The 25042-nt window shown below is 44.7% G+C and overlaps 2 protein-coding genes and 1 long non-coding RNA gene across 3 annotated transcripts in view; 2 read left to right on the top strand and 1 right to left on the bottom strand.

Moving 5' to 3' along the window:
• Positions 1-1517: 1517 nt before the first annotated feature.
• On the bottom strand, positions 1518-5785 carry LOC120421506 (secernin-2). Its single transcript, XM_039584726.2, has 5 exons — positions 5608-5785; positions 5303-5547; positions 5078-5186; positions 4954-5014; positions 1518-3159 (listed from the first exon to the last, which is right to left on the bottom strand). Exons 2-5 carry the CDS (start codon positions 5456-5458, stop codon positions 2385-2387), a joined length of 1101 nt encoding a protein of 366 aa, XP_039440660.1. The 5' UTR covers positions 5459-5547; positions 5608-5785; the 3' UTR covers positions 1518-2384.
• Positions 5786-12676: 6891 nt separating this feature from the next.
• Positions 12677-14038, top strand: LOC120421509 (uncharacterized). Its single transcript, XR_005605992.2, has 3 exons — positions 12677-13090; positions 13149-13712; positions 13773-14038. It is a non-coding gene; the product is annotated as an uncharacterized LOC120421509 (long non-coding RNA).
• Positions 14039-16298: 2260 nt separating this feature from the next.
• Positions 16299-25042, top strand: part of LOC120421487 (serine-rich adhesin for platelets) — a 36871-nt gene continuing 28127 nt past the window's right edge. Inside the window, exons 1-5 of the mRNA XM_039584705.2 lie at positions 16299-16742; positions 19041-19613; positions 19679-19875; positions 19936-21209; positions 21273-21378. Of these exons, the coding sequence (XP_039440639.1) occupies positions 19259-19613; positions 19679-19875; positions 19936-21209; positions 21273-21378 (1932 nt within the window). The 5' untranslated portion in view covers positions 16299-16742; positions 19041-19258. The remainder of the gene's footprint in view (positions 16743-19040; positions 19614-19678; positions 19876-19935; positions 21210-21272; positions 21379-25042) is intronic.

Here is a 25042-nt window from a genome sequence, read left to right as displayed (position 1 = left end):
TCTTTCACTGTTCGCAATTCGCAATTCGCAATTTTCAGTGTAAGAACGGGCCTTGACCGATCTTATGCACCAGGTTCCCGACGAACACGCACTGCCCTTACACCTACATCTCACCCTTGCTCTGAGTCAGTACGAGCAGCACGCTAGAACACGCTTTGAGTGTTCGTGCCAGGCATGCACACCTTCTTTTCCGGTTACGCATTTTAACTCGGCCGGGGGTGGTACATTGCGTAGGGTTTGATGCAAGTATATGCGCCTAATCATTTATAGTGTGCCTATCAATTTTCATTAAAGCAAAAACTGTTTTATTTTAGTTTGAATTCAAAAACTAATTGTTATTTTACTGTGTAATGTTTTCTCCTGAAATATTCCCTAATGTTAAGTCGTGTTTATCTGTTGATATTTCTTATGTCGCGGTGTTTTGTTACAATTTTATGGACCTAAGCATGTTATAAAAGTTTACCAAAAGTACAATAGTAATATTTGTGTTAATCCTTTAACCATTCCATAAATTGAGTAAGGGCTCAAACCTCACTGATTTGAAAAAATGGTGAAGATTGAAAACAATAGACAGTAAAAGAGAATTTATTTTATAAAAATCAAGAATCAATAGTAAGAGAATGATGAGCGTATTTTAAAGAATAAAAATGAGAAGCTAGATGTATTAGATGTAAAATTAGACAATAGTTAATAAATAGAGATACAAAACAAGCTTAGATTATAGTAATGATAATTTATAGGACAGATAAAGAATTATTCAAATAAATAAATTCGCAATAAAATCAAAAAAGATTAGGCAAATGATAAATAGACTTGATATTACTAGTACATTAAGGAAAAGTATATTTTAAGGAAAAAAATCAAAACAAAGTTTGTTACAGCAGTATCAATTGGTAAACAAAAGTGGAAAAGCTTTGAGAGATCAAAAGTTAGTAAAATCAAAATCAAATGATGTATATTAAATAGAAGAATCAGTGAAGAATTGAGAATCAGTAGAGCAAAATAAAAATAGGAGATAGGTGGTAGCTGAGAATGAAGAGAAGAGAAAACCCCGTTGTGCGATGTTTCAGGTACATCCACAGCAGTTGACTCAACATACTGCGAATCGAAACAATACCGTCTACAATCACAAATTACTTCCCTTTCCCACATTGTCGCGCCCCTTTCTTTTAGCCGTCTCGACTCTGACCCGCGGTGGTCAAAGGTTTACGATCCGTTTCCACAGGCCACCAGCTAGGTCATCATGAAAACCAAGCCAACGTGGAGGTAAGAAAATAGGACACTCGCAAGGAACCAGAGCTATACTGTTCTGATCAAGATAATTCGGATGATCTAACAGAACTACGGATGTAGTTAGTTGCGCTCCTTCCAGGATGTTCCTTACGTGGACGTCAACCGAAGAACACGCAATAAGGTCAGTGCCATTGCATGCTCTTAGGTATCAATCCTTGGCCTGCATGGTCATTTCTTTCACTGTTCATCAAAAAATTAAAGCATGGCGAAAGTGAGCGAGTTGTTTTTTTTTTGTAGTTCAATTTATTGTGTTGTTGTTTCGCATGCATCGATAGAATAATTCCAGTATTGTTTTTTGGTTTGTTTCAATAGAGAGAAATGGATACACGTGGCATATTATTACTGTAGACGCAATTAGTTAATTTCTCCTGCGTGAGAGCGCGCGAGCACAAAACGTTTTAAATTGTCAATTTCTATTGTAAAAACTACAGTTTGTGTTTTAAAGAACGAAGCCATTCTAGGATACGGTCAAGGAAATTTCGACCACTGGCCAAATCACAAAACAAAACACAGAGAAAACTTCTCGTTTGGCAAAGCTTTAATAAATAAATAATGACAGACAAATACACAGTTACTTACTGAGATCTCGTACGTACACAATGGAAATCTATGAAACAATCTCTTTGAAATCTGCTCGATTGTGAGTTATATCTACTTGTCTATGATAGTAACACAAATGCTTTCGTTTGGGGAATACACCTGAACACAGCGTAAGCTCACTCGCAACATAAAAATGCAATACAATATCGTTATTATCAATGTGTAGAAAATACTTGTTCGCTAAGTTGGTTTGCAAAAGAATGCTCGTTTCTAAGCTAATAGTAATTATTATTTTGAATATTTTCCGTCGTTCGTACTTTTTTCGTTCATTCTCACACCAGTCAGATCTGCATTTAGTGGCCTTTGTTAACCTACAACACGGTTCGTTCGCTATCAATTTGGTATATTTAATAATACAAAATACTAAAAAAAAATCAAGCAAGTCTTATTAGTTAAGGAATGTCGTAAAAGTACGGTTACAGTTTATGTGTGTGTTGGTGCTATTAGATAGCGTCTGATTCGCTGTTGGTATGTTTAGTTTTGCCGACCCTTTAACGGTAGAACTTGACCTCGGCCTCGACGCAATCCTTCATCAGTTCGTCCAGCTCCTGGTTAGGCTCACCCGAGTGCTCACTAATGAACCGATTAACCTCGTCCACGCAGGTGCCCTCGAGCGATCGCAGCAAATCACCGACCGCCTCCCACTTACGATTCCCATGCAACTTGTGCAGCAACGTTTGGCTTTCGCCCTCGGGCGCTTTGGTCAGCGGAGAAATCTTCGCTCCCGGCGTAAACACAAACGGCTTAAACACCGACTCCAACGGATCAGGCGTCGCCGTGAACCAGTGGCAGGACAAACCGCCACCACCGGAAAGCACCGACACGTGACTGGACAGTGCCTTCTGATCGGCACCGGCCGCACGCAAACTCTCGAAAATCTGCGCCAACCCGTACGAGCCCTCCGCTCCCGGCTCACTTCCCGGCCACGACCGCGTCGCGTCCAGCCCAAACACACCGCCAAAGTTCAGCTCGCCCGATCCGTCCCAAAGCCCACCGCTCTTCAGCTTCTCCCCCAAGTCATCCGAGCTGCGGTCGATTTGCGCGCCCACCGACAAACCCGGTTTGAGCGCCAAACTGCTGGAAGTCACCTTTTGGGCGGCCCAAAGTGAGCCCACAATGTTGAGCAGCCACACCTCCGCACCATCACAGATTACGAACGCCGCCTTGGGAGAGTCCTTCGATTCACCGTCAGGGCCGGCACCGGCCGACAGCGAGGTCAGCACGTCGACGGCTTCCGCTGCGCTCGATGCGCGCTCCAGGCCCAATCTGGAACGAAAAAAGTGCAGGTGGTTGTGTTATAGATATGTTAAGAAACACAAACTCATGTGTACATTTCGACAGTCTTCACACAATTTAGTTCAAGTTTACACCCCGTGCAGGGTTTTTAGCGAGGTACGATCGTGCGAACGTACAATGTTTTAAATTCTTTAAAATTCTCTATAGTGGACACAGGGAGCCGACCGCGACCCACCACTGAACTAATCGAAGATTTCCAAGAATGCTCAATAGGCCGACCCAAAAAAATGAAAAATTGTCAAATCTTTGGTGCTCACCCCTAGATTGATAGATTAGGATGTCTGGAACAATGTTTTCATACAACAAAAAAAAAATCCAAAAAAATTGTGTACAACTCGCGCGCGGAGCTTGAATGAAAAAAGTGCATTTTTCGAGTATTTTTCAGAAATGCGCGTAACAATCATACTGAAGTCATTAAAATTTGGTCGCCTTGGGCTTCCTTCAAGTTATAGTTTAATGTCCCCTGAACAAATTCCTGTTCAGACATAGTTAGTCCATAAAAGCTTGTGTTTTTATTTTTTAAGCTAAAAAATTTCCAAAATCACTCCCCAAAACGAGCCAAAAATTTGTGCAGCCAAAACTAATGAATTCAGCTTATAAAATTTTTTACGGAGATCATTTTGTTTTTTTTAATTTAACATTCAAATTTTTTTTGGCTCGTTTTGGGGAGTAATTTTTGAATTTTTTTAGCTAAAAAATACAAATTTTTCTCCCTAAAACGCCCTGCTATGCCCAAACACAAGCTTTTATGGACTCTATCTGTACAGGAATTTGTTCAGTGGACATTAAACTATAATTTGAAGCCCAAGGCAACCAAATTTTAATGACTTCAGTATGATTGTTACGCGCATTTCTGAAAAATACTCGAAAAATGCCCTTTTTTCATTCAAGCTCCGCGCGCGAGTTGTAAACCATTTTTGAGATTTTTTGTTGCATGGAAACATTGTTCCTGACATCCTAATCTATCATTCTAAGGGTGAGCACTGAATATTTGACAACATTTCTTTTTTTTGGACGCCCTAATGCTCAATCTTGGGCCGCTCGTTTCAGTTCCTGCTCGCCCGACATGCTGTCCTGCCCTTTTTAGGTTTCCTGACGTTTTAAGCTTGTTTGCGTATTCAGCCTCCTGTGCTCAAAATTTGATTTTACGCAGCTTTTCCCATACAATCCGCAAATTTTCCGGAATCGGTTCCAGGGTGGTCAAAGTTGTAACTTTTTGGCGTAAGAACCTTCCTTGGAAAATTGCATTTTTTTTTAATTTCATCACCGCCATCTTGAATTTTAAAATTCTAAATCACTTTAAAGTAGTTTAGGGGTCAATCAAAAATACGACAACGAAACATAAAACTTTCGTGATTCGATTATCCGAAGTTTAGATTATCCGAAGTGAAATTTTGCCAAGGTCTTCGGATATTCAGATCTTTGAGTTTCTGAATTTATTTACCTACTGGAATTTATGAATTTTAAAATGTTTGAATTTTGCAATTGACAATTTTTAAAATTTTGATGCCCTTAAAAAGTAGAGGCAACATTATTGCAAAAATTGAATTCACACGGCAGATAGCATTACGTACAAAGTCAAAAGTATGTTTGCTCAATTTTTTCACAGAACAATCAAAGTTGTTATACCGTGACACAGCCGGAATAGTATTATTTTCAGTTTAGTCCATATCGAGAGGTAGTCAAATGGAGTGACAGGTTTGGTTAAGACTTCAATATTTTCCTTCAAAATGTTATACGCTTCTCAAGAGTTACAAAACTCACCTCACTAGGTCGGTTGCGTTAAGCTTTCCGTCGACGGGATGTCCCTCGCTAAACGTTAAACCTGTTGAAAATTAAACATATTAACGTTCAATCCGTATTCCTTATCATTGCTCTAACTCATTACCTATGCAAACGCCCTTCTCGTTGGAACCACTTTCGGCGCCCCAGACTCCGGCCGGTTTGCTCAAAATCACAGAAAACGTCGCTGCCGCTTCCACCTCGGCTGAGTCACACTGATGACGATGAAGAGTTGCATTGAACGAGAAGAGATGAAAAATGGAAAGCGAAACAAAAAAAAATCAATCACTACTGCTGCAGCAGACACGATAAAGCAAAGTCAGACCCTTACTTTCACTGGTCCACTGGCCTCGGATGCTGGATAGAAGTGAACCTCGCTCACGTCGGAGCCCTGCCCGGCGAGCCCGTTCCGGCCGTAAATGACGGTCTGCGCCGTGGCGGTCAATGGAGCAAGGACGACGAAGGCTTCCCCACAGATTCCAGACATTTCCGAAACTAAAAACTTCTTTCTCTGCTGCTGCACACTATCCAAATCGATAATGAAGTGAAAGTTGGCCCACTGGGAGATGGAGAGATCTGGAAGAAAAGCAGGAAGTTTTCATCGGCTCATTCATGCGCCCAACAAACCATTCAAACCTTGTCACAAACCCTCTAATCACGGAACTGGCTCACAAACTGTTCAACTTTTTCACCGCACGCACCAAAATGATCTTTTCCTGAATGCACTTTTCCTTGCGTAAATTTGTACGTGCGTGGAAGAGGGATGAGCCAGCCAGCCTGCAGAGCGAGATTTTTGCTCAATGAATGACAGCCAGACAGACAGAAAAATCATTCATAAAGTGACGTTTCGTAATGAGTGGTGCGGTCACTCACCTCTAGTGAGTGACTGAGTGGTATTTAAGGGTCGCAGGGGTGAAACGGGTCTTGTTTGAGATAAAGATTTTTATTTAGAAAACGAAAACGTTACTTAATCCACCTTTAGGTGGTTGTGCCTTCCTCACATTCATAAAGTGAATACTCTACACAGCGTATAAATAACACTTATTTTTATCAAAGTATCTGAGATCAGGCCTCAAAAAAAGTGTATTGAAAACACTAAAGTACTTATAACTTTTGATAGGATTGTCAGATCCAAGACGGATCGAATGAGACTAAAACAGTCTAAATCGGTTCAGCCAGTCCGGAGATAATCGAGTGCATATTTTTAAGTGCACGGACTCACATCCAGCATTGCTCCGGCAGAAGTCTCAGCGGTTAGTCGTGTTTTTTCGCGGTGTGTTTGGCGCGTTTTTCACGGCGATTCCGAGGCGTGTGCGAGCGGACAAGCCCGTTCCGGTGGTCAGAGAGGCCACAATCTGGTCGTCGTGGACACGGCGGCGGTGCAGCAGCGGAAGAGGAACGAGTTCCTGCATCCGAGCAGCAGCAGCAGGAGGAGTGAGCAGCAGCGGCCGCGGAGGCAGCTGAGGCGAGAGACGGTCGTTGGTCGGTGGAATCGGCCCCGGAGAGTCGACTGCGGTCGGCGGACCAGTTTTCGGCCAGGCCAGGTCGGAGACAACCCCGTTGTTTACGTGGCTGGCAGCAGGCAGCACAACAACAACAACAACAACAAGCGCGCGAAAACGAGCTTCCCGCGCATCCCGCTGCGGGCGGCAGCCAGTGCGGCCAGTTCGGCGGTGAGTGCGAAAGGCGAGTTTTTTGTTAGCGTTTAGTTTTTTTTTTTTTCTTTTTTCTCATAGTTTTTTTTTCGGTTAGTTTTTTTTTTCTTTCTCCTTTTTACTTTTGCGATTAGTTTCATCACTTTCATTTTCGTTTAGTTTATCGCGTTTCTTCGCAAACATGGATCCGACCGAGTCGGACCATGAGGAATTCGACTCCGATTCAACCCTTGAGGGTGACGAGGACGTGGAAATGGAGGACTCTGTTTTGGGAGTTCCTTCAAACACCACCAACAGGGACCTCTTCCTGAAGGATAAGGATCCTGGCGGTAAAGGGGGATCCTCGGACGGGTCTAAGAGGACGAAGCGAAAGCGTTCTAAATCAGATCCGAATCCGGTTCCCCCTCAACCACCGATTCCTCCCTTTAATCCAGACCCGATTCCTCCCAATCCAGATCCAATTCCTCCCAATCGAGATCCAATTCCTCCTAAAACACCGGTGCCGAATCCGGATCCAAATCCCCCCCCGCCCCTGAATCCTCATTCCCAAAAACCGATTCCTCGTCCTCGTCAGTATCAAGAGGGATCGCAAACGGAATGGGTGGTCTTCTTCCGGCCCAAACAGAAGCCGTTAAACTTTGTACAGATCACCAAGGATTTGCAGAAGCACTATCCTGGGGTGGTCGAATGTACCAAGCTGAACAAGAGCAAGCTCCGCGTGATCGTGAACTCCGCGGTGCAAGCTAATCAGATCGTTACTGATCTGCGGTTCAGCATTGAGTACCGTGTTTGGATTCCGGCCCACAAAGTCGAGATCGACGGCGTGGTGACCGATGACAGTCTGTCGCTTGTCGACCTCTCAAGGGCGGTGGGACGCTTCAAGAACCCTAAACTTCCAGCTGTGGAGGTACTCGAGTGCCGGCAACTGGGCAACGTCACCACCGAGGCTGGCCAGAAGAAGTTCATTCCTTCTGCCTCGTTCCGGGTGACTTTTGCAGGGTCAGCTCTGCCGGACTACATTGAGCTGTACAAGCTTCGGCTTCCAGTTCGATTGTACGTTCCGCGAGTGATGAGCTGCGAAAACTGCCAGCAGTTGGGACACACCAAGACCTACTGCAGCAACAAGAGCAAGTGCTCAAAGTGCGCCGGCCCCCACAAGGACGTGGATTGCCAAAAGCAGGCTGAAAAATGCCTGCTTTGTGGCGGGGAACCGCACAAAACTCGACAGTGCCCAAAGTACAAGGAGCGCGAGGACAAGATGAAGCGATCCTTGAGGGAACGCTCCAAGAAGTCCTTCGCGGAAATCCTTAGTCAGGTGACCCACCCCAATCGCTTCGCTCCTTTGGCGGACGAAGATTCGGGGGACGAAGATTCCGATGTGGAGGTCCTCTTCCAGAGAGACGAGGAAAGTGACTCTTCCGGGCCAAACCCGAAGCGCAACAAGGCTTCCAAGTCCAAAAAAGCCGCTGGCGGCAAGGGTAAGGAAAGTGACTCGTTGAACTTCGAGGAGGATTTTCCTTTCGGTCCGTCGGGTAAGCCCGCTCCGAAGCCGGCACCGAAGCCCGTTCTCAAGCCGCTGAAGCCCGTTCCCAAGCTGCCAAAGATCCCCCTGAAACCGGTTCCTCAACCGAATCCGATCACCGATGCCTTCAAAGGAGTCCTTCCTTTTTCCACAATCGTGGAATGGCTGTGCTCTTTTGTGAGTGAACCGACGCGTTTAATCATAAAGCGGTTTGAGCCTCTCGCTAGACACATCGGGAAACAGCTTGCTAGCACGATGCCCCTCTTGTCGTTCATTTCCTTTGATGGGTAATACACCAAAAACGAAAAACGGCATCTCCTTTCTACAATGGAATTGTAGAAGTTTAACCCCCAAGTTAAACGATTTTCAACAATTCGCATTCGAACGGGACTGTGATGTGTTTGCGCTGAGCGAAACGTTTCTTATCGGAGATGAGACGCCAGCTTTCCGGGGGTACAACATCATCACAGAGAGCAGGGCAGGACCAAATAGAGGTGGAGGCGTACTGATTGGGATCAGGAAATGCCACACTTTTAGAAAGGTCACGCTCCCGAAGCTAGGAGGAATCGAAGCAGTCGCAGTACAGGCCAGGATCAGAGGACTGGACATTTGCATTGTGTCCGTCTACGTTCCTCCACAGGTGTCGTTAACTCGACAAAAGTTGTGGGGTATGCTTGAGCTGTTGCAGGCACCGCGATTGGTTCTGGGTGACTTTAATCTTCACAGCACCGAGTGGGGAAGTCACAAGACAGACCCTCAAGCATATCTGATTCATGAACTGTGCGACGACTTCCAGATGACCCTCCTAAACAGGGACAAGCAAGTTACGCGCATTGCAACACCACCAACGTCAACCACGTCTGGTACGAAGGCGAGTGCCATCGACTTGTCGCTCTGTTCCAACAGTCTGGCAGTTCTCTGTGACTGGAACGTGCTCCAAGATCCTCGTGGCAGTGATCATTTGCCGATCGCTATTCTGGTTAGCCATGGCCCACAGCAATCGACAACGGTGGAGATGCCTTACGATCTGACGCGAAATATCGACTGGAAACAGTACGCGGAGGCAGTCTCCATTGGAGTTGAGTTGCGAGCAGGGTTGGCACCGCTTGAAGAATATGCGTATCTGGCTAATTTGATCTATGACAGTGCGTTACAAGCTCAGACGAAACCCGTCCCGGGACCGTACATCCGAACGCGCCCTCCACTTCCCTGGTGGGACAAGGAGTGTACGGATCTCTCGGCGGCCAGGTCAGAAGCTTATGTGGACTTCTGCAAGTGTGGAATCCGAGCGAACTTCCAAAAGTACAGAGCTCTTGATCGCAGGTACAGTAATACTCTGAAGCGGAAGAAGCGAATGTACTGGCGGGAGTTCGTTGAAGGACTACCAGCAGATACGTCCATGAGCACTCTGTGGCGCGTTGCGAGGGCCATGCGTAGAGGTTCCGTTCCGAACGAGAGTGTGGAAAAATCGGACAAGTGGATATTGGATTTCGCCAAGAAGGTGTGCCCGGACTCGGTGCCGACACAACCATCATTCGACGTTGTTGATGGGAGCGATTCTAATCCTCCCTTCTCGATGGTAGAGCTCTCCATAGCACTATTGACGGGCAACAACACTGCTCCTGGTCCGGACAAGATCAAGTTCAGCTTGCTGAAGAATCTTCCGGACGTCGCCAAGCAGCGTCTGTTGAAACTGTTCAACACGTTGGTGGAGCAGAACGTAATTCCACACGAATGGCGACAGGTCCGGGTGGTTGCCATTCAAAAGCCCGGTAAGCCGGCGTCCGACCACAACTCGTATCGTCCAATCAGCTTGCTGTCGTGTCTACGCAAGTTGCTGGAGAAGATGATCCTCGACCGCCTCGAACCATGGATGGAACGAGAGCACTTGCTGTCTGACACGCAGTATGGCTTCCGGAGAGGCAAGGGAACAAGCGACTGTCTAGCCTTGCTGGCCACAGGGATCGACATAGCCCGTGGTAAAAAACAGCAAATGGCTTCTGTTTTCCTAGACATCAAGGGTGCATTTGATTCAGTCTCCATCGAGGTGTTGGGAGTAAAGCTTCGGCGAAGCGGTCTCAATCCGACGATGTGCAACTTCCTCATCAACCTGTTGTCAGAAAAACACATGCACTTTGTGCAAGGTGATCTGGCAATCACCCGGATAAGTTACATGGGTTTGGCACAAGGCTCACGCCTTAGCCCATCCATGTATAACTTCTACGTCAGCGATATCGATGATTGCTTGACCGGAGACTGCACCCTTATACAGTACGCAGATGACGCAGTGGTTTCAATCGCTGCCAAGAAGGAAGCCGATCTGCTAGAACCCTTGCAAGATACCCTGAACAACTTGGCCCATTGGGCAGTTGAAAAGGGTATTGAATTCTCTCCGGAGAAGACGGAACTGGTCGTTTTTACGGGGAAGCATGAACCGCCGCAGCTCAATCTTTCTCTCTCGGGAAAGACTATCGAGCAGTCGGACCACTTCATGTACATGGGTACCATCTTCGATCAAAAGGGAACATGGGGGAAGCACATCAACTACCTGAAGCAAAAGTGCCTGCAAAGAACTAATTTTCTGCGCAGCGTCTCTGGCAACCGGTGGGGTGCTCATCCTTCTGACCTGCTTCGACTGTACAAGACAACGATACTCTCGGTGCTGGAATATGGCAGTTTCTGCTTCCAATCAGCTGCGAAATCACGCTTGTTGGTTCTCCAGCGGATACAGTACCGAAGTCTTCGCATTGTCTTGGGATGCATGCACTCAACTCACAACATGACCCTCGAGGTCTTGGCGGGAGTATTGCCTCTGCGAACTCGTTACTACGAACTGTCTTACCGGTTCCTGATCCGGTGTGATTACAGGAATAAACTGGTAATTGACAACTTTGAAACGTTGCTGAACCTTCACGTTGAGTCTCGGCGCATGCTTCTATATTATGACTTTATGTCATCGTGGGAGTGGAGCCCGAGCACAACGGTACAGCGCACGCCTCCGTTAACCAGCAGCACCCTGATTGGCTTCGACACGTCCATGAAAGCCGATACTCGCGGTATCCCAAACCATCTTCTGCGGGAGTTGTACCGTCGATCTTCGCATCAAAGTACAACCATGTTCCTCCAAACAACAGATTCTTCACCGATGGCTCCAAGCTCGACGGCTGTACGGGCTTCGGTGTTTATCATGAATCTTATCAGCTGTTCTTTAAGCTGAAGGACCCGAGTTCGGTTTACGTCGCCGAGTTAGCCGCGGTTTACTGCGCACTGCGAATCATCGAGACCATGCCACCTGACCACTACTTCATCTTCACCGATAGCTTTAGCTCTGTTGAGGCTATCCGGACTCTGAAGCCGACCAGGGAGTCTACGTTTTTCCTCACGGAAATACGCAAGACTTTAAACAACCTGGCGGCTCAGTCCTTCAGCATCACGGTGGTATGGGTCCGCGCTCATTGCTCGATTCCGGGTAATGAGAAAGCGGACTTGCTCGCCAAGAAGGGTGCTGAGAGTGGAGACATTTATGAAAGGCCAATTAGCCTACAAGAATGCTACGGTTTTCCGAGGCAGCGTGCGCTTCTGGATTGGCAAAATCAATGGGACGACGACACCAAAGGACGTTGGATGTATTCCATACGACCTAAGGTGCAAAGAAAAGCCTGGTTCAAGGGAATGGACTTGACGCGTGGATTCATCAGAACGATGTCCCGCCTTATGTCGAACCATTACTCGTCCAAGGCTCATCTGTACCGTATCAACATGAGTGATACGAACCTTTGTGACTGTGGGCAGGGTTATCAGGACATCGACCATCTCGTATGGGCGTGTCCAGATCACCATGTTCACAGAATTAAGTTGAAAGATACCCTCAGGGCCCGAGGAAGACCACCAGAAATCCCGATGCGAGACGCGCTATCTCAACTAGACCTTGATGTTCTCTATCCTATCTATCAGTTCCTCTTAGATTCCAAAATATCTATTTAGTTTTCTTCCAGTTAGTTTCCCTTCAGTTAGTTTTCCTCTAGTTAGTATAACTCGCCTTCACACAAAGCCGTCGTTTCTGGTTGCACCGGAAGCAAAGCAAGATCGCCCCAGCAGCTGGACACCGAGTTGCGGCTGAGGACAAAACGCAAAGGCCAGCAGAGCCAACCAAGACCCCTACACAATCCCCCTTCCCTACCCACGCCTTTTCTTTAACATCAATCCCTTCCCTACTAACCCCGAGTAGGCCGCGGGTAATCGGCTTCCCTCCCACTAACATTTACACACAAGATCCTCTGTAATTATTAAGTCAAATGTAATTACAAAAGCCGACTCGGTCCTAACCAGGTCCCAGTACCAAAAAGGACCTAATAAAAATAATTTTATGAAAAAAAAAAAAAAAAAGACTCACATCCAGACACACGCACAGACATTTGTTCAGAATTTGATTCTGAGTCGATAGGTATACGTAAAGGTGGGTCTAGGAGGTCGAATAAAGAAGTTCATTTTCGAGTGATTTTAAAGCCTTTCCTCATTGAGGTGCACACAAAAAAATATTATGGTAATGACAAAAGTAACTTACTTTTAAATTGAGAAGTGGTTAAAATTTGCTACATTAAAAGTGTTTTTCTTGTTTTGAAAATGAAAACTTTTACTGCTACAGTTTTTGAAAATCTCCTTGCTAACTGATTTAAAAGTTTTAACTTTTAATTCGACTGTATAATTTCTTTCATTTTGTCGTTCTCGTGAAACCGTGTACGTCTAAGTCCAAAATGTAAACAAACGTTTAGGTGATTCCGGTGGTCAGTGAGTGGTGGTCCACGACGCAGCCAGGACTTGAACGCGGATACCTTCGAAGGAGGATGGTGCGGAACAAGGTTGGGGGATTAGGGGAAAGTTGGTTTTCAAAAGGATAGGCCAGCTTCCTGCCGGATCTGCAGCTGTTTCACGACCGAAATGGGTAAGAAGGAAGCTTGGATGTTTTATGGCGTTTGTTTTGATGTTGTTTGTTTTTGTAGGACGCCGTGTATGCGGATGTGAATTTGCACCGGTTGTATTCGGTGGTGGTGGCCTGGGGTGGTTAGACGAGATTGAAGTTGGAGCAGATTTACATCCGCTTTCTGAAAAAGTACGATAAAGTAAATTTTATCGGTGAGGAGAAGGATCCGACGGAAGAGGGAAACGACGAGAAGTGATCGGAGGTGGTCAGCGCGGATGTTGCACTCGATCGAGAAATTAAAAGTGCAACATGGAGTTAAACTTTCTGTCAAGCCTCTGTGAAGATTTCCATGACAGCTGTGAAAGTTTCACTCCATGTTACCGGCTCACATCTCTCTTTTTAATTTTTCGATACCGGCGGTTTACGACCACCAGCAGCATTATGTGCCGGAAGTGATGACGGGACACTGTGGGATGTCCTGAGGGTCCGCAGTCCATTTCTCGGTGCGGGACATGTTTGACGAGTATTACCGAGTAAAGCCGCAGGTCCTGAAGCTGTCGTACTCGGATTACTTCTAGAGGTTGGAGCGATATCCGACGAACCTGATCAAGAACATCTATCTGGAATACGGAAGAATTCACCGGTGAGCATTGAGAATGTGTTCAGTGTCTAGCCAATTTAATTTACTTTCAAACTCTTTCAGCAACTCCCGCCCGCAAACGCTCAACTCGCGACGGCGCAGCTTCGGCTGGATGAACTGGCAACATCTGTGTCCTTTCCCGAATCAACACCCAATGGCCAACTCCTCCAAGCCTGTCTGATGATGGCCAGCAACGAGACCACCCTGTTCTCTACATCGCTGTCGGACTCCAAAATGAAGGCCGTGATGTTAAGCAGCATAAGCAGCAGTTTTAGTATTAAAATAAAAATAAACATAGAAATAAAATCCATCCCATTTTTCAAAAATCATCACTGTAATGTTAAATGTTATTATTTGTTGCCATAAAAAGTTTCTTCTTATAATAAAAGTAAAATACTTTTACCGATACAACGATTTTGTTCCAGAAATGCATGGTCTCGTGCATGGTAGTATCAAAAACTTTCCAACTTTTAAATTAAAAAGTTTGAACTTTCTACGAATATTCACCAACGCGAACTTTTAATCCAACGAACGATCTTTTTAAATTTACAGTATTTTTTCTTTGTGTGTGAGGAAGACAAAACGAGTCAAGTAAAGTGGTTTCGGCTCTCGAACTCAATTATTTAAATATTTTTCAAAATATTCAAAAATATATTTAAAAAGAGTGGAAAAATATATATTGAATAGTTTTCAATGAGTTTTTCTTCAACTTTCATAAAACTATTGATGTTTATGAAAAAAAAAAAATTGCTCCCTGATTTCTTGACTCATTTAAGAAATCTGGAGCTTTTTTTAAAAAAAAGGTCCAAAAAACATCAATTAGAAGTAAACCGACGACAGTAAACTCAGTAAAAATTAAAAATTGAATGAATTTATAATTTGGTGTCTTTTTGTACATTTTTAGGCAACAATCGAATTTTTCATAAATTTAACAGTTTTATGAAATAAGTAATTTTTGTTTTCCTGCACCGTATTTTAGTTTGATAATTGATTCTGAAAATATCAATGAAAAAATAATAAGGATTAAATTTTTGCGTATTAAATTTGATGTGAATCTTAATTTTTATTATTTTCAATATTTCATGGACAGCCTTAAGGGCCGTTCATAGAATTATTTTGAAAAGCCATCGCGGGCCGAATGCAATGGCTTCACGGCCCGGTCGTTTGGCAGGCCTGGCTTAGATTAACCCAAGATGAACCTAATGTTCATCCATTGGACACGACTGGAACTGACTAAAGTAGTTCACGATCGCAGTGAGATCCGGTCTTGTTGTGAGGGATGCGCGACCGTGTGCGCGACGGTGAGCTCGCGGTATGGTTTCAACTTTCTCTGCTTCTCCTCTTATTTTACCTTCAGCGGAGTCCACCAAAGTAGTCGCACTGATTAATCTTCAGAACTCCTTTCATCCTATCACGTTTATTGTCTCCAGCTTCTCGGCTGTAGAGACACATGTCGTTGGCGTTCTGGGCGATTCCGAGGTTGCCGATGAAGCTTCTCGGTGTAGTCGATCTCGGGCTTTTGCGTAAACCTCTGAAGAAAAGTCTACAGTCAGTTTCTCAGCGTCGCCCACTTCACCTTGAACACCTTGCGTCCGGGATGCAACCTCGGATGCCACCTTTAGTAATTTAATTTAAATTTTGTATTCATGATTCATAATCAATTCTAGAGTTTTCTGCACGTTTTCTGCCTGTGTGGATCAATCGGACCGCGCACTGGACTCACAATCCAGAGGACGCCGGTTCGAATCCCGAGGCGGAAGCAAAAAATTCTAAGTGTAAATATAGGTATTCGGTGCCCTCTCCCCGTGCCATACCTTCACACCTAGGAGACCCGGGAGGCGGAGTCTTGTCGCAAAAAGAACGATACCCCAGTCAAATCAATCCGAATTCTGAAACGGAATCTAATTAGAATCGTATACAAATTCCGTTTCAAACGCAACAACCGGTTCGAACACGGAACCGGTTGTTGCGTTTGAAACGGAATTTGTATACGATTCTAATTAGATTCCGTTTCAGAATTCGGTTTGAGTTAACTGGGACACGCCTGTGGATCCGTTGACGAAACCGCAAGGTTTAAGAGGGCCACATTATAAGGTGTTACGTCGATTCCGTTCTAGAGTTTTCTTTGAAACGGTCCTATAAGCTATTATGTCTTATATGTTTATAGGACCTATTTAAAAAATGTCAAATTTCTTTTTACATTATTTTGATTGATTTTTGAAATTTTAAGCAAAATTTTAACATTGAGATATCTCCACATTTGAATATCGTTGGCCCCCTCGCCATTAACTCATTTCGTGAGTGCCCCGCCATCGACCGGTCTATCACAAATGATAAAATACCGCACTCCACGTCGTTGATACGGCAGTGCTGCAGGTTTATTTTCTGTAGTTTTGTTTTCCCTTTTGTTATGCAACAAAAATAAACGATTTTTTTGCTATTTTGACGGTTATTTTAATGGATTTGTGTGGAATTGAACATTATAAGAATTTTAATAACATTTTTTCACAATTTTACTGCAATATTTAAAATTTCATGCGTGTTTATTTTTTTCCCGCCCAGCACTTCCCCCTTGTCAAACTGGCATCCCTGGCCGGTGTCAGGCGGAGAAATAAAATGGAGAATTTCGTGTGAAAACAACATTAATCTCGCGTACGGGTTGTCAAAAGTTTGTGTACTTTCGCGACGCAAAACCGACCGAAAAGTGTTGAAAAGTGCTGCCGGAACCGGCCCAAACACGGTGGACATTACGCCGGGTGGAACCTGCCTCGCGGGAGTGGCTTTCGGGGCCGCCAAAAAGGGGGCTTTTTTCTTAGGATTTTTTTCGGGACAGCAAGCCCATCACATCACCACATCCAGCAAAGGCAGAGCAGGCCAGGTTGAGACTGTACGCAAGGCAAGCTTGGATTTCGAGTGTGGAAGAAAGGGCGCGCGCGGTTTCTTGCGCCTCACGCCCGAGGACATTCCGGAACCGGAAACCGAATTGGAACCGGGACGAAACGCAGGAAAATCCTTTTGGGAGAAAGTGTAAAAGTGAGTTTTCGACGTTCCATTGAGTTATCCCTGCTGCGCTTGCTTCTTGTAGCTGTGTGTGTGTGTGTTTGTGTACGTGCGTGTGTGTGCGCGCAAGAAGAAGGTTCCGTCCTCCTCCGCCGCGGAGGGAAGATTGTCCACAGGCAGGGGAGGCCCCACGGAAAGGAGGGAGAGAGTGAGCGAGAAGGTAACGGGATTAGAAAAACAATTTTGTGTCCCGCGTGTGTGTGTCTGTTTGTGTGTGATTGAGAGGGATGGAGTGTTGTGGTGGGTGGAAGGGGGTGGTGACGCAGAAGGGCAACGCAATGAAGACGCTCTACGCCGCACCGCTCTGGAAGAATCAATCCAGCCCAGCTCCAGAGGCAACGCGTGCTTTGATGGGTTGCCCCTTGCTGGGTGGGTGGGATAAGGTGAGGGTCAGAAGAGGGACGCGGTGGAGGAGGAGGGAGGCGGTGGCGCGTCAAGACGTTTCGCGGCACGCTGTTCTGTGATGGGTTTTTGTGCGCGCGTGGAGATCGTCTTTCAAAGTTTGTAAACGATTTTGTACTGATGTATGGGACGGGGATTGCTTGTTATCAAATTAGTAATTGGAACTATCGAAGTTTGAACAATCAACAATGAACAATCACAAGTGTAAATATTAAATTTGGTAAAAATAATGTTTTTTTCATAAAATGATGTTTATTAGATCTTTTTCGGTACTGGTCTGCTTTTGTAATTACATTATACCTAAAGCTAAGAGTAATTACAGAGGATCTTGCGTGTAAATGTTAAAAATTAATGTTATAATTACTCTAACTCTTCAACTATGAAAAAACATATCTATATTTGAAACCACTCTTCAAATTGTAAATGGTGATCAGGGATGTGGTTTGATCGTAATCGTAGTTAGATGCAAACAAATTCGTCTCATCCTCAAGGTTACGTGTTGAGATTTGCAGAAATTGGGATTTCATCGAGCCTTTTAGAGCAAATAATTATATTTTTATAGTATTTTTCCTTTGTTTAACGATCGCCTTCTGCAACGTTACCATTGCCGATAGAATGTAATAACAAAAATTACATCGACCAACAAAACTTCTGCGCAAGCTAAACTCCAGAAAAACGTGCACTTTGATTTTTTCAAAAATATTCAGACAGGGCCGAAAGGTTTTTCTCCAAAGTTTGTATGGAGAATAATTGCTGTTCGCTACTCCCACATATTGCATGCAATTTTTGGATTGTACATATGCTACAGCGACAAACCGTCCTAATTCTCCACACAAACTTTTCCAGCTTTGTCTCACGACTATGGGCCACATTAAGATTAAACAACATAATTTTACAGGTGTTCAAAAGACATGATTTATGGTCGAATACTATTATCAAAAAAAATCCGATCCGTTTTATTTTTATTCTTAAATCTTTTTTGGTTTCCTCAAATATTTTTATCCAAATAAGGCCGTTGCAAATATTTTTCAAAGTTTTTGTCAAAGTTTAAAACGAAATCAAACAATTAAGACAGCTCAGGATGGATACATCCGCATCGACTCCATTAACAACTTCCATTCATAATTATAAAAAAACAAGCCTTACCCGACAAACTTCGTTCTGCCTTTTTTTTTGTTTGTTGACGTTTTTAACTTTTTGCCTATTCAGCCTCCTGTGATCAAAATTTCATTTTACGTAACTTTTCCCATACAATCTGCAGATTTTCCGGAATCGGTTCCAGAGTTGTTGTTTCGACGCTTAGTTGTAAAAATAGTGTCTGTTTTCGACATATTTACACTATTTTCAAAAATCTTTGTTTTTTTTAAGTTACTATTTTTATAAAAGTGATCAAATTTCATGGAAACTATAATGGAAAGGTCCCTCAAGTAACTTCTTATCACCCTTCAACGTTGTATTAGAAGAAATGGCTTGTTTTCTAAGGTGGCCCATTCTGCCCCGCAGGGTGGTCCATTCTGCCCCGCACCCTGGAAAGTTAGTCGAAAAAACTTTTTTTTTAAAGTGGCTCAAAAATAGTTTTAAGTAAAATATTTTCATCAACCAAGTATACAACATTGAAGGGAACATTCCAAAGCATAAGCCTACTACACAGGATTCATAAGTTTTCATATTTTTCTATGGTTTTTGGTGCATTTCCCTTAGGCGGTCCATTCTGCCCCCCCTGCCCCTACTTGAAGTTAACAGCCGGAAAGCATTTTTTCTGCAGCCAATTTTATGCATTCTAGGTACATGAATTTAACGTCGGTGTTTGGGGAGCTCGCAATTTTAACCTGACAAAAATACGTGCTCTTTTTTTTCCTTTTCTTACAGGTAGTTTTTAAATTTTAGTAAGTTAGAAGTGAACAAAAATGGCTAATAAACATTTATTCCGGTGAAAGTGAAAGTGCAATAAAGTGAAAACTATAGACTTTGAATAGTGTTCGAGACTCTTTTTCTTTCCTTACTTGAATTATACCCCAAATTTCAAAGCGCAACGGAACCTGCAAATCGGTGGATGGATAGCGCTTTTCCCTAGACCACGGGCCAGAATGAAGGAGATGGTCGGTGGTTGCTGTGTTTGCTCCGATGATCGGGGTTGGTCAGAGAACCCTCTGGTCTACTGCGACGGCCAAAGCTGTGCGGTGGCCGTACACCAGGCATGTTACGGAATCGTAACGGTCCCGAGCGGACCCTGGTACTGTCGAAAGTGTGAAAGTCAGGAGAGGTCGGCACGCGTCCGGTGCGAGCTGTGCCCCTCGCGGGATGGTGCCCTCAAGCGGACGGACAACCAGGGCTGGGCGCACGTCGTCTGCGCGCTGTACATCCCGGAGGTGCGCTTCGGGAACGTGACGACGATGGAGCCGATCATCCTGCAGCTGATTCCGCAGGAGCGGTATAATAAAAGTGAGATTTTGGTTTTCTTTGGAGTGGGAGTTGATTTGTGGAGTAACTTTTTGATTTTTTTACAGCATGTTACATCTGTCAGGAGATGGGCAAGGGGTCGCGTTCGACGGCAGGTGCCTGCATGCAGTGTAACAAGTCCGGCTGCAAGCAGCAGTTCCACGTGACGTGCGCTCAACAGTTGGGTCTGCTCTGCGAGGAAGCCGGCAATTATCTGGACAACGTCAAGTACTGCGGCTATTGCCAGCATCATTATAGTAAATTGGTAAGTTGGCTGACTCTTGAGGTTCTTAATGGTTAGTCTAAGCAATTTATCTCTCAACAGAAAAAGGGTGGCAACGTCAAGACGATTCCACCGTACAAACCGATTAGCCACGAAACAAATTCCAGCGACGGACCGTCGTCGCCCGAGAAGGAACTGGAACCGGCATCATCCGGGCAGCAGCAGCATTCCAGCGGGAGTGCCATGGGCGGCAACAGCAACAGTGGAAGTGGCAACATGAAGTCCAACAGTCGAATGCCCGGCGGAGAGCTGGGCGGATCGTCTTCGGCGGCGGCCTCCTCGTCCTCCTCCTCCTCGAAGCAACGCAAGTCGTCGAGCGCCTCGAAGAGCTCCGCTGGTTCCTCGTCTACATCCGGACCAACTTCGGGCGGAATGGTCAGCGGAGGAAGCAACTCCCTCGGAGCGAACAGCCAATCGACGTCCTCGGCGTCCTCCGGCATGACCGGAATGGGCTCCGGAAATGCTGGCAGCAGTACGATGCCAGGAAGCAACAACAAAACCAGTGCGTCCTCGTCCAGCGGTAGCACCAAGGACAAGGACAAATATAGCAAAAATGTAAATAAAGTCTCCGGTACAAACAAGGGCCACGACAAGGAACCATCCTCGTCCTCATCGTCCTCCTCCTCATCTTCACAGCGGGACAAGAGCTCCAAGTCGTCGAAATCCAGCGGCGGAACCAACAGCAACCCGAGTGGCCTCGGTTCGTCCGCAAGCAACGTCAACAGCGTCAGCTCAAGTCTAGGAAATTCACTCCCCAAAGAGAACGACCCGTTGTCCTCTTCACTCCCATCAACAATGACCAGCTCGTCGTCAAACAAGCACCAAGATGGCATCAAGCAGGAAAAGACGCTCGCGCAAATTTCCTCCGCTGCGGCCTCTTCAGCCCGGGCGGCTTCCCTCTCCCCCGCGGCAATTCCAACGACACTCATCATCAAACCACCGCACGATCACTCCGGCAGTAACAAAGACCTGCTGTCCAAGGAAGCGATTGCCAAATTTACCACGTCGAACTTCACTGAAACGATCGTCGTGAATTCCGACTCCGTATTCGGCACCACGAGCAGCACCTCCTCCAACAGCAACTCCAACAATGCTGGTGGCCCGACCAGCCAATCATCCGGCATCGGTTCGAACATGGCGCCCACTTCAGTCATCGAGAATACTCCGGGTGGCGGCAACAGCAGCGGTAGCAAGCAGCTGAACATGTCCGGAGGTGGTAACTCCTCGTACTCGGGATCGGGTGTCGCGAAGAAGCGAAAGGCGGACGCCCGATCGACGCCGACCTCGATCGCAAGCGGGGACATTGATATCAACCGGTGGGTGGTTTAGGAGATTGTTCCGTAACAAAAGCAATACTTATTCTTTTTCTCGTTTTGCAGCGATCTGATCAAGGACGTAGCGGTTTCTCTCGTGCCATTGCCGCTGAACAAAAATGACAACATCGATCCGGCGTCGCTGAGTGGGTTCGAGAAGAGCATAAAGAAGGTAAGTCGGTTGCAGTTAATCTTTCGTGGTTTACGGGTAGGGGTGGTCGCAAGACATTAAAGACTAATGATAACCAAGGGAACTCATCATGACGGGCCTGGTCGCGGTATTCAAGCTCAAGAAGCGCCAGCAGGAAGACCGAGACTGCGCAGAAATGGAGCAACTATTCCGAGCTAATGAGTCGCGGAAATTTTACGAGAATGTGAACCGGTCCCGCAAAGGTTTCGGGCCGCCAGCCGACGTGTGCAGAGGACAACGCGGGAAACCTGATCGTGAACAAAAGCGAGGTGTTGGCCCGGTGGAAGCAGTTCTTCAACAAGCATCGAGTCGACCTTGGAGCGCCCTCAGCTGATGAACACACGGTGGGTAAGAAGGGGATTATTATACAACTAGCATGAACCTCGGAAATTCCTTCCGGAGGTTGTTGGGGGGTCTATTCTGAGTCAGAAAAATCGATGCCCAAAATATTCTGTCGGTGAAAACTGATTTTATCTCGATTTGAAGTTAAAAAACCTAATATATCACCTAAAACCTCAGAAATACGTCTAAAATCTCAGTCTAACTTTGGACAAAGAAGTTAATTTTCATCAAAATATCAATTCTTAGTTCCCAAAATATAATCCTGACATAGCACACCTTAAATCGGTCCATTACTTGAGTCTCAGTGTCATCAGGAGGTGTAAAATAGTGTTATTTCTAAAAAAGTATTATCAATTTGCTCTGGTAAATCAACTGTCATGTCTGAATTCAAAAACTAATGTTGTAGCATTGTTGCAAACAAAATGAAGAACAATTTTGCAGAATAAAGTATGACAATTTATCCATTTTCAGTAAAGTTATGTCTATTTTAGTGGGAAAATTGTTGCCAATTTTCAAAATTCTTCGATATTTAGCTCGTTCCTGTTATAAACAGCTACTACGATCATACTCAGTAGGATGTAACAAAAATTACTTTTTGGCGTGCATTCAGAGGCTGGTTCCGGTGGGCGTACTGAGCTCAAATCCCAAATATGAGCTTGATTGAACTTGAAAGGAGCTGTCGCTTTGCATTTGAATTTTAAATAGGGTTCAACTCGCAAAAAACATGTTTTTCAAAAATGTAGATTTTTTAGGCACTTTGGCCACTGAAGCGTTTATTTTCAACATCATCGGCATGTAGGCCAGATCTTTGCGCATGTTTTGGTATATATAAAATTGAAGTTTTGAGCAAAATGTAATGGTCGCCTATCTTTTCTGCTGATCCGTTTTTTCAAAAAAAATCAAAACTTTGAAGGCCTGAGCTCCAGAGTGCGTCAATTCAATGTTATATATACCAAAACATGCGCAAGGATCTGGCCTGCATGCCGGTGATGTTGAAAATAAACGCTTCAGTATCCAAAGTGCCTAAAAAATTTACATTTTTGAAAAACATGTGTTTTACGAGTTGAATCCTATTTAAAATTCAAATGCAAAGCGACAGCTCCTATTAAGTTCAATCAAGCTCATATTTGGGGTTTGAGCACAGTACGCCCACCGGAACCAGCCTCTGAATGCACGCCAAAAAGTAATTTTTGTTACATCCTACTGAGTATGATCGTAGTAGCTGTTTATAACAGGAACGAGCTAAATATCGAAGAATTTTGAAAATTGGCAACAATTTTCCCACTAAAATAGACATAACTTTACTGAAAATGGATAAATTGTCATACTTTATTCTGCAAAATTGTTCTTCATTTTGTTTGCAACAATGCTACAACATTAGTTTTTGAATTCAGACATGACAGTTGATTTACCAGAGCAAATTGATAATACTTTTTTAGAAATAACACTATTTTACACCTCCTGATGACACTGGGACTCAAGTAATGGACCGATTTAAGGTGTGCTATGTCAGGATTATATTTTGGGAACTAAGAATTGATATTTTGATGAAAATTAACTTCTTTGTCCAAAGTTAGACTGAGATTTTAGACGTATTTCTGAGGTTTTAGGTGATATATTAGGTTTTTTAACTTCAAATCGAGATAAAATCAGTTTTCACCGACAGAATATTTTGGGCATCGATTTTTCTGACTCAGAATAGACCCCCCAACAACCTCCCGAAGGAATTTCCGAGGTGCATGCAAGTTGCATAATAATCCCCTTCTTACCCACCGTGGAACAGTTCCCAGCACCTGATCGGTGAAGAGGGAGATCAGGAAGCTGAAGAACAACAGAGCTGCCGGCAAGGATCGGTTACCCGGTGAGCTCTTCAAGTATGGAGGAGAGAAACTGGCGAGGGCGCTCCACAGTGTGATTTCTAAGATCTGGGAGGAGGAGACGCTACCGGAGGAATAGATGGATGGTGTCGTGTGCCTCATCTACAAAAAGGGCTATAAGCTGGACTGCGGCTTCACTGGAGCGCACGCTACCACGGACCAAATATTTTGTCTCCGACAGATCCTCGAGAAATGTCGTGAGTACAACGTGCCCACACATCACGTCTTTATCGATTTCAAGGCGGCCTATGATACAGTAGACCGCGAGCAGCTACGGCAGATCATGCACGAGAACGGATTTCCGAATAAACTGACTCGGCTGATCAAGGCTACCCTGAATGGTGTGATGTGTCACGTGCGTGTTTCGGGGGATTTAGCGGAACCCTTTGGATCACGCCGAGGGCTGCGGCAAGGTAATGGCTTATCCTGTGCGCTGTTCAACATCGTCCTTGAGGATATTATTCGAAGGGCGGGCCTTGACACGAGTGGCACGATTATGAACAAGTCCTACCAGATGCTTTTGCCGATGACATCGGCGTTGTGGCAAGTTCGTATACTTGGGATCGCTGGTAACCGCCGACAACGACACCAGCAAAGAGATTTTTGGACTCGTATTTTTGCTGGGAATTGTGCGTACTTCGGATTACGGAAGATCCTCACTTCGGATCGAGTGCAACGCCGCACGAAGCTGACGATGTACAAAACACTGATTAGACCGGTAGTCCTCTAAGGCCACGAGATCTGGACGATGCGGCAGGAGGACGAACGTGCCCTTGGAGTTTTCGAAGGTGCTACGAATAATCTACGGTGGAGTTCAGGTGTCTGACGGAGTGTGGCGAAGACGCATGAACCACACACTGCACGCGTTTTTTGAAGAACAAAAAAAAAAATCATTATTTCATTGATATTTTGCCACTTTTCATATTCAAATTCAGGTCTTTTTAAAATTAAAAAAATGTCTGAGTTGCGTGAAATTTTCATGAAATTTAATTTAGTTATAGATTTTATTTTTGCTTAGTTTTCAAATGAAACTCTTGATGGGGGAAATGAAACATTTTCTATTGGCCTCAAAATGTTAACAATAAAACAAAAAACTCAAGTAATGTTTATCATTTTGGCTAGAGGAGACTGTTAAATCTTTTTTTGATTTGGATAACACAAAAATTATGTTTTTGATTTTGAATTGAAAATGCACAATAGATATACAGCAATTCCCCACGAAAACAGCATGATTCGAAAAAAAAGTTCTCCGATCGGGCTCAATTTTTTTCTGGGAGTTCCTTGGCCGAAATAATTAGACCCGTATTTTTTTGTTTAGCCATTAGGGTGACCTACGCCGTGTTAGGGTGGTCCGAAAAATGGCAATTTTCGTCGATTTTCGCAAAAACCTTTTTTTCAAAAAAATTATATCTCCAAAGAGCGTCTGA

The sequence above is a fragment of the Culex pipiens genome, chromosome 3 (assembly GCF_016801865.2).
Source record: "Culex pipiens pallens isolate TS chromosome 3, TS_CPP_V2, whole genome shotgun sequence".
Lineage (NCBI taxonomy): Eukaryota > Metazoa > Arthropoda > Insecta > Diptera > Culicidae > Culex > Culex pipiens.
Note: the sequence above shows the minus strand (reverse complement) of the source record. Positions and strands in the feature narration are given on the sequence as shown.